This window comes from Aotus nancymaae, unplaced genomic scaffold (genome assembly GCF_030222135.1).
Source record: "Aotus nancymaae isolate 86718 unplaced genomic scaffold, 86718_ANA_hifiasm-v0.15.2.pri h1tg000090l, whole genome shotgun sequence".
Lineage (NCBI taxonomy): Eukaryota > Metazoa > Chordata > Mammalia > Primates > Aotidae > Aotus > Aotus nancymaae.
The window spans coordinates 4,857,172-4,870,222 of record NW_026988505.1 but is presented as its reverse complement, the minus strand read 5'-3'; the positions used below and the strand labels follow the sequence as shown (position 1 = coordinate 4,870,222).

The 13,051-nt window shown below is 46.9% G+C and overlaps 1 protein-coding gene and 1 long non-coding RNA gene across 5 annotated transcripts in view; one reads left to right on the top strand and one right to left on the bottom strand.

Moving 5' to 3' along the window:
- LOC135271795 (uncharacterized) overlaps window positions 1-13,051 on the bottom strand; it is a 91,119-nt gene that overhangs the window by 40,866 nt on the left and 37,202 nt on the right. For both annotated transcript variants that reach the window (XR_010339919.1, XM_064369789.1), the window contains exons 2-3: window positions 12,541-12,602; window positions 8,416-8,559 (exon numbers count right to left, since the gene is read on the bottom strand). Coding sequence is in view for 1 of the 2 variants with exons in the window: in XM_064369789.1 (XP_064225859.1) it covers window positions 8,416-8,559; window positions 12,541-12,602 (206 nt within the window). In the remaining variant the exon portion in view is untranslated. The remainder of the gene's footprint in view (window positions 1-8,415; window positions 8,560-12,540; window positions 12,603-13,051) is intronic.
- The window catches only part of LOC110568115 (uncharacterized), a 38,616-nt gene continuing 26,136 nt past the window's right edge, over window positions 572-13,051 (top strand). The window contains exons 1-4 of one of the 3 annotated variants that reach the window (XR_010339920.1): window positions 572-740; window positions 2,196-2,269; window positions 4,782-4,880; window positions 7,604-10,032. This is a non-coding gene — a long non-coding RNA (uncharacterized LOC110568115). Of the gene's footprint in view, window positions 741-2,195; window positions 2,270-4,781; window positions 4,885-7,603; window positions 10,033-13,051 lie in introns of those variants that run through there. The other 2 variants (XR_010339922.1, XR_010339921.1) reach the window with 2 other exon arrangements.

Below are 13,051 nucleotides of genomic sequence, written 5' to 3'. Positions count from 1 at the left end.
CAGGCTGAAGGAGTCCCCTCTGTTTCTGTATTTGGAAATGCTATTTTCAAGAAGGATGGCACGAACACAAGGGGAGCTCTCCCCACTCTGAGTCCAGGGACAATACTCCCACCCCAACCCCCTGCTGCAGGAGGCTGGCCAAGCATATGTGTGTAACTTTTTCTTACTTTCTTTCCCCTTCCCTTCTCTTTCTCCCTCTCTCTCTTTCTCCCTCTCTCCTCCCTCCGTCCTTCTCTCCCTTCCTTCCTTCCTTTTTGACGGAGTCTTGCTCCATCACCTAGGATGGAATGCAGTGGTGCAATTTCAGCTCACTGCAACCTCCCAGTTTCAAGTGATTCTCATGCCTCAGTTTCCCAAGTAGCTGTGACTACAGGTATGTGCCACCATACCTAGCTTATTTTAGTATTTTTAGTAGAAACAGGGCTTAGTCCTATTGACCTGGCTGGTCTTGAACTCTGGGCCTCAAGTGGTCCACCTGCCTTGGCCTCCAAAAGTGTTGGGATTACAGATGTGAGCCATGGAATCTGGCCACGTGTGTGTTAACTTTTAACCCTTCCCTGCCCAGACACAGATTCTCGTGACCCATGCACTCCACATCCTGCCCCAGGCTGATTGGATCATGGTGCTGGCAGATGGGGCCATATTAGAGATGGGTTCCTACCAGGAGCTTCTGCACAAGAAGGGGACCATCATGAGTCTTCTCGATCAAGTCAGACAGCTAGGAGATAGAGGAGAAGGAGGTACTAGGTGGACTTTGCTGATTCTCTGTGCCTGGCTCTTGCCACCCTTGGGAAAAAAGGCTCAAAGGGTCCTGCTGGCAAGAATGGATTGCTCTGGTCACACCCTCCCTGCAGGCTTATGCCCAGAAGCAGACGGCTCTCCGATAGGTCACCTCTCTCCAAGAAGAGCCAATAACACCGTCTACATGCCAGGGTCTGTGCTAAGTGCTTCTATAAAAAATACACTATTTCATTTGATTCTCACCGTACCCTCACAGGCATGTGAAGTTACTGCTGTCATTTTACAGATGAGCAAAGAGTTAAATCAGTTGCCTAAGGTCACCAAATTAGAACTTCAGTGTGTGCAACTCCAGAGTCTATGCTTGCAGTTGCTATGGAGATAGCACAAGAAGGTTTTGCTGCCTAGAAAGCCACAACATGCCAGCTAGAGTTTCTAATAATCCAAAGAACACAAAGGGTGCTGGATACATGACAAGGTTTTGGAAGTAAAGTTGCCAAACCAAGCTCACACACAATGACTGAAAAGTAGCAACTCATAGCACATCACATACATTAGCTCACTGAATCAACATAATGCCTGTGAGGCTGGTACTAGAATCATTTCCATTTCACAGATGAGGAAACTGAGGCCCAAAAGTTAAGGAACCAGTCCCAGGTTACATGGCTTGTAAGTGGCAGCACTGGGATTTGCACCCAAGCAACTTGATTCCAGAGAATGTGTTTTTTTAATCACTAGGCTTTTTACTATCCCTGCATGACAAAGCAAGGACTCACACCCAGGTCTCCCTCAGTCTCCAGCTTTGTCTCTTCTGAGAACATCTGCTTAGCATTGGCCCACCCTGGCTAAAAACCCTAAGTGTTGATTCACAGTGTCCCAGTCATGAAGCCTGAAGCTAGAACTTTCCTGTTTGTATTGGTCAGCTTTTGCTACAATGATGCTATATAACAAATATAGCCCCCCCCCCCAACTCTCAACAGCTTACATGAGCAGTTATTTCTTCCTTACAGATCTGTGGTTAAACTTCTACAGCTCTGCTTTCAGTAACTGGCATATCTGGGGGATAGCAGTGGGGAGGCATCCTTCCTGGGAGAGATGGTACCTGAGGGTAAGTGGGAGTTAGCCAGAAAAGAGCATTCCAGACACAAGGAACTGCTTGAGCAAAGCTGTTGGAGGAAACAGAGATACCTCTATACAGTGTTCACTGCTGTTTTTCCAACATCAAGTTCACAGCAGGTGCTCAATTATAGTCACTGATTGAAAAAATGAATGAGTTGAGTGAATGCCTGAATGATATTCCTGGAAGAACTCAGAATGGAGTGTTGAGGTTGCTGGAGAGGTGGCAGGAGCCAGAACAGGAAAAACGGATGGTCAGAGCAGTTAAGGCCACATGGTCAATGGGTGTCAAAGTGAGTATCTGGACCATGTTGTGTGACAGGACTCTTTTGACCTTGCAGAAACAGAACCTGGGACCAGTACAAGGACCCTAGAGACTCCTCTGCAGGCAGGAGGCCCGGCTTAGACCTGAGAGGTGAGTCCGCCGTGGTGCCACACTCAGAAAGGCACAGGCTGAAGCTGATGTAGCTGAAGGGACCACCTGCATCTCAGGCAGTTAGGGGGCAACTGACAACATTATGGAGGGAGCCCCTGCTGAAGTTCCTCCATGATGCCCTGCTGAGGGATAATTCACCAAAATTGGTCCAGTTGGTCAAGAAGATTGGTCCCCATGGGGCCATTTCATGGGATGAACAAATGTCTTCCAGCATGATAGATGTCTTTAAGGGGGCCGAGCCAGCTTGCTGGAGTTGTCTGAATGCTGCAGTAGGGCAGGGCTGGTTCCAAAGAAAGATCCTCCTCATAGTTGTTAATCACCATGCCAGGCCCTGTCATTTATGCTTTTTAACAGATGGGTTATGCACAGGGCTTGGGTCTGTACAGACAGCATCACTTGTTGTTGGCCAGAATACATGGACAAGAGGCCAGGAGGAGGTCTGCGGTCCCCTATTCTCTCAGCTCCCTCCAGCTGGGACACAGCTGAGCTCACTCTGGAGCAGAGGGACCTGCTGCCTGCTACTCTCCCCTCGTAATGAGAAGGGTCTTAGGAAGCAGAACCACAGGCCACTGCTACCAGGTTGTTTGAGCTTAAGTGCCTTCAGTGCAGGGTGGCAATGATCTGAGGGGCCTCAGTCCGTGGGGATCACTGGGGCTGATCCCCATCCCAGCTAGCCACCCTAAGGACACTTCTCAGTCACACACTGACCAATCCCACTGTCTTCACAGTGCACAAGAATCCAAAGTTAAGATCAGATGGATAAGTAGTCATGTTCAAAGAAAACCTTTAGATACCTTAAGGCTGGATATGGTGGCTCATGCCTGTAATCCCAGCACTGGGAGGCAGAAGCAGGTGAATCACCTGAGGTCAGGAGTTTGAGACCAGCCTGGCCAACATGGCCAAACACTGTCTGTACTAAAAATATAAAGATTATCCAGGCATGGTGTTGCACGCCTGTAGTCCCAGCCACTCAGGAGGCTGAGGCACGAGAATTGGTTGAACTTGAGAGGCGGAGGTTGCAGTGAGCAGAGATTGTGCCACCGCACTCTGGCCTGGGTGACAGAGCAATACTCCATCTCAAAAAATAATAATCTCTGTCAAATTTAATGTGTCTAAAGTTTTGTTTCGTTATGTTTTGTTTCTGAGACAGAATCTCTCTCTAGCCCCTTAGGCCGGAGTGCAGTGGCACGATACTGGTTCACTGCAACCTCTGTCTTCTGGGTTCAAGAGATTCTTGTGCCTCAGCCTTCCAAGTAGCTGGAACTACAGGTGTGTGCAACCAGGCTCAGCTAATTTTTGTATTTTTAGTAGTGACAGGGTTTTGCCATGTTGACCAGGCTGGTCTCGAAATCCTGACCTCAGGGGATCTGCCTGCTTTGGCCTCCCAAAGGGCTGGGATTACAGGCATGAGTCACAGCACTTGGCTGACAGAGGTTGAGTGAAGAATAATCCACACATCATGCAGTCGCTGAACCAGAATGTGTTCATAGAGGCTCTGATATAGCCACGTGGTCAAAGACGAATGGACCGAAAAAGAAAGGTGAAGGACAGAAAACGAAGTGAGGTACATAAACAGCCAGATTGGTTGCAGCTCATCGTTTGCTTTATTTCAATGTGGTTTAAACAGTTGGCTCTCTTTGATTGGTTGAAATTCAGTGATTGACACATGAGTAGATTGCAGTCTGTTTGTGTAGGAGTCCAGTTAGTTTACAGTTCACTATGTATGGGAAAACCTTTAGGCCAAACTTAAAATATGTAAGGAGGCAGCTTTAGGCTAAACGTCATAGCAGGTAGGTAGACAAGTATATATAGTTAGACAGATATGTAGATGAATGGATAAATGGATGGATGGATAGATATTACTGCGATTTTTACAGCTGAGGAAACCACGGTACAGAGGTTAAGTCAGCTCACTCATCCACAGATAAGACATTCAAGAAGTCTTCAGCATCAGAATTGTGCATAATTTATATTCTGTCAGTTGGACTGACAAACCTGATGGTAAACAGTAGGGGCAAAACAATTGCACCAAAGCTTAAGCCAAAATGAAAATTCTGACAACAGGATGGGTGCAGTGGCTTATGCATGTAATCCCAGCACTTTGGGAGGCTGAGGGGTGGATTGCTTGAGCTCAGGAGTTTAAGAACAACCTGGGCAACACAGAACAACCCTGTCTGTCTCAAAAAAAAAAAAAATTTTTTGAGAACAGAGTTCCAATGGTGGGCAAATTAAGTTCATCCTGTGAAATGGCATCAGAAGAATAGGCTTGCTTGACTCTGGAGTAATAGATGGCATTTAGCTGGGTACCACACAGGGAGAAGGAAGTGTGATATCAGGTCAGTATTCTGTTGAATGAATGAATGAATGAACGAATGAATGACTAGAGAGTATACCCTGAGCTCAGTGGCTATCAGTGGGCCTGAGGGTTGGGCACATACACCCCACCATTGGAGGAGAGACTGACTTCATCTTTATTTCCTCTAAACAACAGGTCCATCAAGTCAATCCTTGAGAAGGACACCACCACTTCATTAGCCCAGACGGAGGTTCCTCTAGAGCACCATGACAGGACAGCATGCAATATGGCAGGGTAAGCACCAGCTTGGCCCACCCACTGCTGCCACCCCAGCAGCCCAAGTCCTCCCACCAAATGTAGCAGTTGGCAGTGGGGCAGTGGTGATACTCACCTTTCTTAAGCACCTACTATGTGCCAGTAGAATTCTAGACCTTCATTTTCTTAATCCTCACAACCACTCTAAAAATAGATACGATAGCTCTATTTCAGACATACATAAAAAGTCTTTTAAAATTTATTTTTGAGAGAGTGGCTCACCCAGCCTGGACTGCAGTGATGTAATCACAGCTCACTTGCAGCCAAGTTAAAAGACTTCTCTGCGTCCTCATAGCTAGCCTGGGACTCAAGTCTAGGCCAGTCTAACTCTGAAGCTTGTAGTGGTTTCTCCTTTTCTATACAGCTACGTACCTCCACCCACCTACTTATCCATCCCATCATCCACCTAGATGTTCACCCACTCACTCTTCCATCCCACATACTCATCTATCCTTCCCAACTCACTTATCCATCCATCCCATCCATTCACCCACCCACCATCTATCCATCCCATCCATTCTCCCACCTATTCCTTTATCCAACCCATCCATCTAACCCAGCTAACAATACATACCAACCATTCCGTCACCTACACATCTGTTTAGCTGTTGATCCATTCATTGATCTTTCCATCCATTCATTCACTCACCTACTTACCCACCCACCCCCTCATTCATCCAGCAAACACATACATAATATCCACTACGTGCCAGGCTAAGTCTGGTGGAGATTGGATACTAGTGAGGATAGATGGAGAGAAAATAATTAGGCTAATAAGTAGGCGATATCTGATATAAATAAGTGCTATAAAGAAAGAATGGGCCAGGTGCGGTGGCTCACGCCTGTAATCCCAGCACTTTGGGAGGTCGAGGCGGGCGGATCATGAAGTCAGCATTTTGAGACCAGCCTGGCCAACATAGCAAAACTGTGTCTCTACTAAAAATATAAAAAAAATTAGCTGGGCATGTTGGGGGGGGCACCTGTAATCCCAGCTACTCAGGAGGCTGAGGCAGGAGAATCGTTTGAACCCAGGAGGTGAAGGTTGCAGTGAGCCAAGATTGTGCCATTGCACTCCAGCCTGTGTGATAGTGCAAGACTCCATCTCAAAAAAAAAAAAAAAAAAATGATCAGGAGCAGTGGCTCACGACTGTAATCCCAACACTTTGGGAGGCTGAGGCAGGAGGAATGCTTGAGGCCAAGAGTTCAAGGGTGCAGTGAACTATGATCATGCCACTGCATTCCAGCCTAGGTGACAGAGTGAAACCCTGCCTCTTAAAGGAAAATATGATGAAATGGAGACCAACTGATGGTCACGGTTGGTATGGATAGGATGCTCTGAGAAGTGACATGTGAGCTTCCCCAAAGAATGTGTCAAGGAACTAATCATACAAAGAGCAAGAGAAAGAGTACTCCAGGCAGAGGAAGCAGCAGGCACAGTGGCTTCAAAGTGGTTTAGGGTGGCAGAGAAAGGGGTCCCATGAGGCTGGCAGGCAATGAGTAGGGGCAAGATAAGAATCTTGGAATTTCAGTTTTTCTGTTTTGAGATGCAGTTTTACTCTTGTCACCCAGGGTGCAGTGCAATGGTGCAATCTCGGCTCGCTGCAACCTCTGTCTCTCAAATTCAGGTGATTCTCCTGCCTCAGCCACCCAAGTAGCTGGGATTACAGGAACCCGCCACCACGCCTGGCTGATTTTTGTATTTTTAGTAGAGATGGGCTTTCACCATGTTGGTCCAGGGTGGCCTCAAACTCCTGACCTTAGGTGATCCACCCACCTCAGCCTCCCAAAGTGCTGGGATTACAGGTGTGAGTCACCTGCCTGGCTGGAATTTCCTTTAAGAGCAAGAGATAGCCATGGACAGGCAAGTGATAAGATATGATTAGATTGATGTTTTCAACAGTCCTGTCTGGCTGCAGCTGTGCATGGAACTTCAGATTTCTAGGAGCAGGATCCTAAACCAGTGGCTGAACCTCTCTGTGCCTCAGTTTCCTTATCTGTGAAATGGAGGTTATTATGAGCATAGATGCATGCCTGACCCATGGTGGGTGTTCAAGAAAACCCTTCTGGATGGGTGTGGTGGCTCACACCTGTAATCCAAGCATTTTGGGAGGCTGGGTAGGGAGGATTGCTTGAGGCCAGGAGTTTGAGATCGGCCTGGGCAACATAGCGAGACTCCATCTCTTTAAAAATACAAAAATTAACAAGGCATGGTGGTATAAAACCATAGTCCCAGCTGTTTGGGAGGCTGAGGTGGGGAGATTACTTGAACCTAGGAGTTCAAGGCTGCAGTGAGCCATGATTGTGACAGTGTACTCCAGCCTGGGTGACATGGGCAATGAAGCAAGACCCTGTCCTAAAAAATAAATAATGCTGGGCGTGGTGGCTAATGCCTGTAATCCGAGCACTTTGGGAGGTTGATGGGTGCGGATCATGTGGTCAGGAGATCAAGACCATCCTGGCTAACACAGTGAAACCCTGTTTCTACTAAAAATACAAATAAGTAGCCAGGTGTGATTGCATGTGCCTGCAGTCCCAGCTACTTGGGAGGCAGAGGCAGGACAATTGCTTGAGCCTGGGGATGGAGGTTGCAGCTGAGATTGTGCCACTGCACTCCAGCCTGGGTGGCAGTGAGACCCTGCCTCAAAAACAAAAAAAGGCCTCATATCCATGCATCTCTATCCAACTGTGTGGCTATCACTCAGGTACCTTGTTTTGGCCAATGGGACACCAGCAAACATAAGGCCAGCCAAAAGAATACTGCGAGATGCACATGGAAGTTTGTGTGCTCTTGTGCCCCTGTCATCGCCATGACAACATGCCCAAGCTGGTCTGCTGGAGAATGAGGAATGCACACGTACCCTTCTTGCCCCACCTGAGGCCAAGTAGATCAGCTGACAGCCAGCTGATCCCGAGACATGATGTGAACCCAGCCAAGATCAGCAGAGCCACCTGCCTGACTGCCCTCGCCAGGGAGCAAAGATCACTGCTTTATTTTGAACGTGACTGAGACTTTGTGGTTGGTTGTCATGGAGATGGATAACCAAACCAGAACCAGGCACTAACAATACCAGAGTAGGACACCAGAGGTTCCCCTGCTGTGCCAGGCATTTATGCTATAGTTGCTGGGTCATGGACAGATCTCCAGTATCCTTGGAGAAGGACCAAGACAGCTGGGGACTTGAGGGGCTCAGAGCAGTGCTAGTGATTAACTGGTACAGAAGCCTTTCTATAGCTTAACAACTGATAGCCACTGTCAACTGAACGGGCTGGTGTGTATAAAAGGAAATGCATTGTCCATCCTGGTTATTATACCTCATGGTAAAAAGAGACTGTATTAAGACTCATTTTACAGATACAGAAACTGAGGCTCCGAAAGGTGAAGGGACAAATGGGTCATCTGCAGCACAACTGGGACTCAAATCCAGGTCTGACACATGTGGACAGAATCTTCAAACACCCCTACCCAGGTGGCACCTAGACCTTATCTGGTGTTCCTCAGTCTATCCCCACTTACCTGAGGTTCTCTCCACCTTCTGGGCACTCGTGTTCCAGCTTATCAGGAAGGGCTGACATGAAGTCCTTCAGGTGAACCAGCTCCAGGGACATCCAGACTTCATCGAGTACTAGCTGAACGGGTCCAGGTTCATGCAGAAGGAACCTGAAAACAAAACAGGGTCCTGTTCAGAGAGGAGAGAGTGGCAGCATGTGATGCTTACATCACAATGACATGGACAGAGAAGAGGTGAGATATAAAGACTTCTGGATAGGACTGGTGAAGGTGGGGTTTCAGAGCTCCTTGGAATCACTGTTTCTGATGATGTTATTAACAAGAAAAAGGCCAGGTACAGTGGCTCATGCCTGTAACTCCAGCAGTTTGAGAGGCAGATGCAGGGAGATCACTTGAGGCCAGGGGTTCAAGACCAGTCTAACCAACATGGTGAAACCCTATCTGTACTAAAAATACAAAAATTAGCTGGATATGGTGGCAGGAGCCTGTAATCCCAGCTACTCAGTAGGCTGAGGCAGGAGGATCACTAGATCCCAGGAGGCAGAGGTTGCAGTGAGCCAAGATCATGCCAGTGCACTCCAGCCTGGGTGGCAGAGTGAAAGTCTGTCTAAAAAAACAGAACCAAAACCAAAAACACACAGAGTATTTTTTTATTTTGTGGAGACGAGGTCTCACCATGTTGCCCAGGATGGTCTCGAACTCCTCAGCTCAAGTGATCCACCTACATCAGTCTCCCAGAAGTGCTGGGATTACAGATATGTGTCACAGCACCCTTCCAAAAAATAAGGATACAAATGTATGGGGTTATGTGGGAATCCACACAGAAAAGTGCTGGAGGAGGAAATACACCTAAATGCTAAAGGGGCCTCTCTGTGGGAAGAAGAGGAACGGGGTGAACAGGAATCAACTTTCATTCTCCCCCATAAACTTCTTGTATTGATTTTTTTTTAAGAAAGCTTTTGCCCAGCTTCTCTATTCTTTTCTACCCAGTTGCCTTAATGACTTGTGAGATTTTACCCCATTTGGCAGAAAAGCAAACTGAGGCCTGGAGGAGAAGCAAGAACCCCAAAACTTGTAACATTGCCAGGGCTGCAGCCTGGATTCAGCCCACGGGGGTGGGAAGTAGAGAACCAGGGCATCCGGGAGGACAAGGAAACTCACATTTACTTTCTAGACTTAATGAATTCCTTCTTTCAGTTCTTTACCAAAACAGGCACAACTTGTTCTGACGTGTCCTCCTTGTTTAAGGACCAGAGGCCATTGCTCTCCAGGGCCTGGTGATAGCACTGGACCATCTACCTGAGGCCAAGACACAAGGGGGTTAGGCAATGGGAGTCAATGAGAGAAGGAGGAGGATGGGGCTCACTCACTCCACATGCATGCCGATGCTGCGCCCCTCTCCAGCACAACTGCCTGCTGTGAACAAAGGCAGCCACGCAGCTGGGGATGTCTGAATGTGGGTAGACATCTGCACATATTACAAGGTTATTACAGCTCATTCTGTTGGGTCATGCAGGAAAAAAGGGCTTTCTTTTCGGGGGTGCATAGAAAAGATTTAGGGAAAAATAATTAGGAGGGAAATACCAAGATGGTTCCAATTCACTCTTTTATCATTCATTCATTTGTTTTTTTTTTTTGTTTTTTGTTGTTTTGAGTAGTCTCGCTATGTCTTCCAGGTTGGAATGTAATAACGTGTTCTCAGCTCTTTACAACCTCTGCCTCCCAGGTTCAAGCAATTCTCCTGCCTCAGCCTCTCAAATCTGGGACTACAGGCACGCGCCACCATGCCTGGCTAATTTTTTGTATTTCAGTAGAGATGGGGTTTCACCAGCCCAGGCTGGTCTCAAACTCCTGAGCTCAGGCAATCCACCTGCCTTGGCCTCCCAGAATGCTGGGATTTACAGGCATGAGCCACCATGCTCAGCCTCAGTCCTTTATTTGGTGACAGTCTCCTTGTGTCACTCGGGATGGAGTACAGTGGCACAATCAAGGCTCCCTGCAGCCTCCAGTTCCTGGCCTAGAGCTATCCCCCGACCTCAGCCTCCCAATTAGCTGGGATTTGAGGTGTGAACCATTATGACTGGCTAATTTTTTTTTTTTTGGAGAGACAGAGTCTCTCTCTGTTTCATATGACTGCAGAACACCAGATGCATGCTAGTAACATTCATTCTTGTTTTGGAAAATTGTGCTCTAGTTACATAAGAGCATGTCCTGGATTGTAAGGGGATACACTCCCAGTTTTTTGGGGGTAAAGCTATGTAGAGCCTACATCTTAACTTTTTTTTTTTTGAGACAGAGTCTTGCTCTGTTGACCAGGCTGGACTGCAGTGGCGTGATCTGTAGCCTCTGCCTCCTGGGTTTAAGCGATTCTCTTGTCTCAGCCTCCTGAGTAGCTGGGATTACAAGCATGCACCACCATGCCTGGCTAATTTTTGTACTTTTAGTAGAGATGGGGTTTCACCATGTTGGCCAGGCTAGTTTCAAACTCCTGGACCTCAGGTGCTCTATCCACTTCAGCCTCCCAAGGAGCTGGGATTACAGGTGTGAGCCACTGTGCTAGGCCTTTAACTGTTTGAATGGTTTGGAAAAAGCTGATGTGTTTGCATGTGTGTGTGTGTGTGAATGGATAGAGACAGAATGATACTGTAAACTTGGCAACATGTTAATAGTGGTGAATTGAGTGAATTCTTAGTATGATTTCAGTAAAAAACTGGGAGTGTATCCCCTTACAATCCAGGACATGCTCTTATGTAACTAGAGCACAATTTTCCAAAACAAGAATGAATGTTACTAGCATGCATCTGGTGTTCTGCAGTCATATACAAATTACATCAACTGTCCCAGTGACGCTCTTTAATAGTAATTTGAAAAAATTATTTAAAACATCGAATCTTTTAAAAAGATGTTTACAAAACGTTCATAAAGACGAGAATGAGACTGGGCATGGTGGCTGATTCCTATAATCCCAGCACTCTGGGAGACTGAGGCAGAAGAATCACTTGAGCTCAGGAGTTGGAGACCAGCCTGGGCAACATGGTGAAACCCCGTCTATGCAAAAAAAAAAAAAAAAAAAAAAAAAAAATGTTCTGGGCATGGTGGAGCATGCCTATAGTCCCAGCTACTCAGGAGGCTGAGGCAGTAGCATCACCTGAGCCCAGAAGATCGAGACTACAGTGAGCTACAATTGTGCCACTGCACTCCAGCCTCAGAGACAGAGAAAAAGCCTGTCTCAAAAAAAAAAAAAAAAGATAATGCATATTAGGGTGAAAGAAAGATTCTTCAAATAATCCCCAATAAGGTGTTGACAATGGGCAGAAAAAGATGTACAAAAAGAAAACCACAAGGTTGCTGGGCACGGTGACTCACACCTGTAATCTCAGCACTTTGGGAGGCTGATGCGGGTGGATCAGCTGAGGTCAGGAGTTCCAGACAAGCCTGGCCAACATGGCAAAACCCTGTTTTTACTAAAAATACAAAAATTAGCCAGGCATGGTGCACACCTGTAATCCCAGTTACGTGGGAGACTAAGGCAGGAGAAGCGCTTAAACTGAGGAGGCAGTGGTTGTAGTGAGCTGAGATTGTGCTACTGCACTCTAGCCTGGGAGACAGAGCAAGACTCCGTCTCAAAAAGAAAAGAAGACCAGAAGGAGGCATACTAAAATGATGACAGTGGTTGCCTCTGGGTGTTTCCTTACTACAGATCTGCACTTGTGTTGGAGCAGAGAGTGGAAGGGGAACAATGTCAGTAATAACTATACCTAATATTTTAAAAACCTAAATCTGTCAGATTGAATATGATGTCTAGGTAAGAAATAAAGAAATAATACCGAAATCTGAAGCTAAAGCAAGAGCAGTCCAGTGTATGGCTGTCCCAGGCCAAGCCTTCTGCAGAGATTTAAGCTGCTCCTGGCTCATGTGATAAACATGGCTCCTCGCATTCAAGGTGATAAACTTGCAGAACAGAGTTGGTGTCTCTGAGATCACATGGCCAGCACAGGCAGAGTCAAGACAACTCTGCAGAAGAGCAATGAGAGAGAAGTCGAGGGGGGAGCTCAGCATGTTCATTCATTCATTCTTTCATTCATTCATTCCCCACCACCTCCCTGAGGTCTTGAAAGTGTCCCGCCTTACCCTGTGATCCACCAGAAGGTGATCCTGGACAGGAAGAAGGTGCTGGACTCTCGGCAGGGATTCTAGTGGAAAGAAAGAACAGGTTAGGGAGGAAGAGGGAAAGGAACAATTCAACTTTTCATCCAGGCCAGAGCTTGGCAAGGAGTAGTCAGCTGCCCATTCTTCCTTCAAGAGGACCAGCATCTGCTCCATACCATTCTGCACCCCAAAAGGATTCTCTCTTAAGCGCCTGGAGAAAGAAAGTCATAGCAGCTTCTCCTGTTTCACTCAACACTATGTCTATCACGCGCAACCACAATATAACAAGCTATCGACCTGCCTTATCTTCTATCCCCACAGCAACCCTAGGAGCTAGTGTTATCATCATCCAAACTTCACTCATTCATTCAACAAATATTTTTCTGAGCACCTACTATGTGCTAGGCACTCTACAAGGTACTACAGGGTTAGCTTAGATCCCCACAACATCCTCATAAGCTGGTATTATTGTTGTCCCCATTTTCCTCATTGA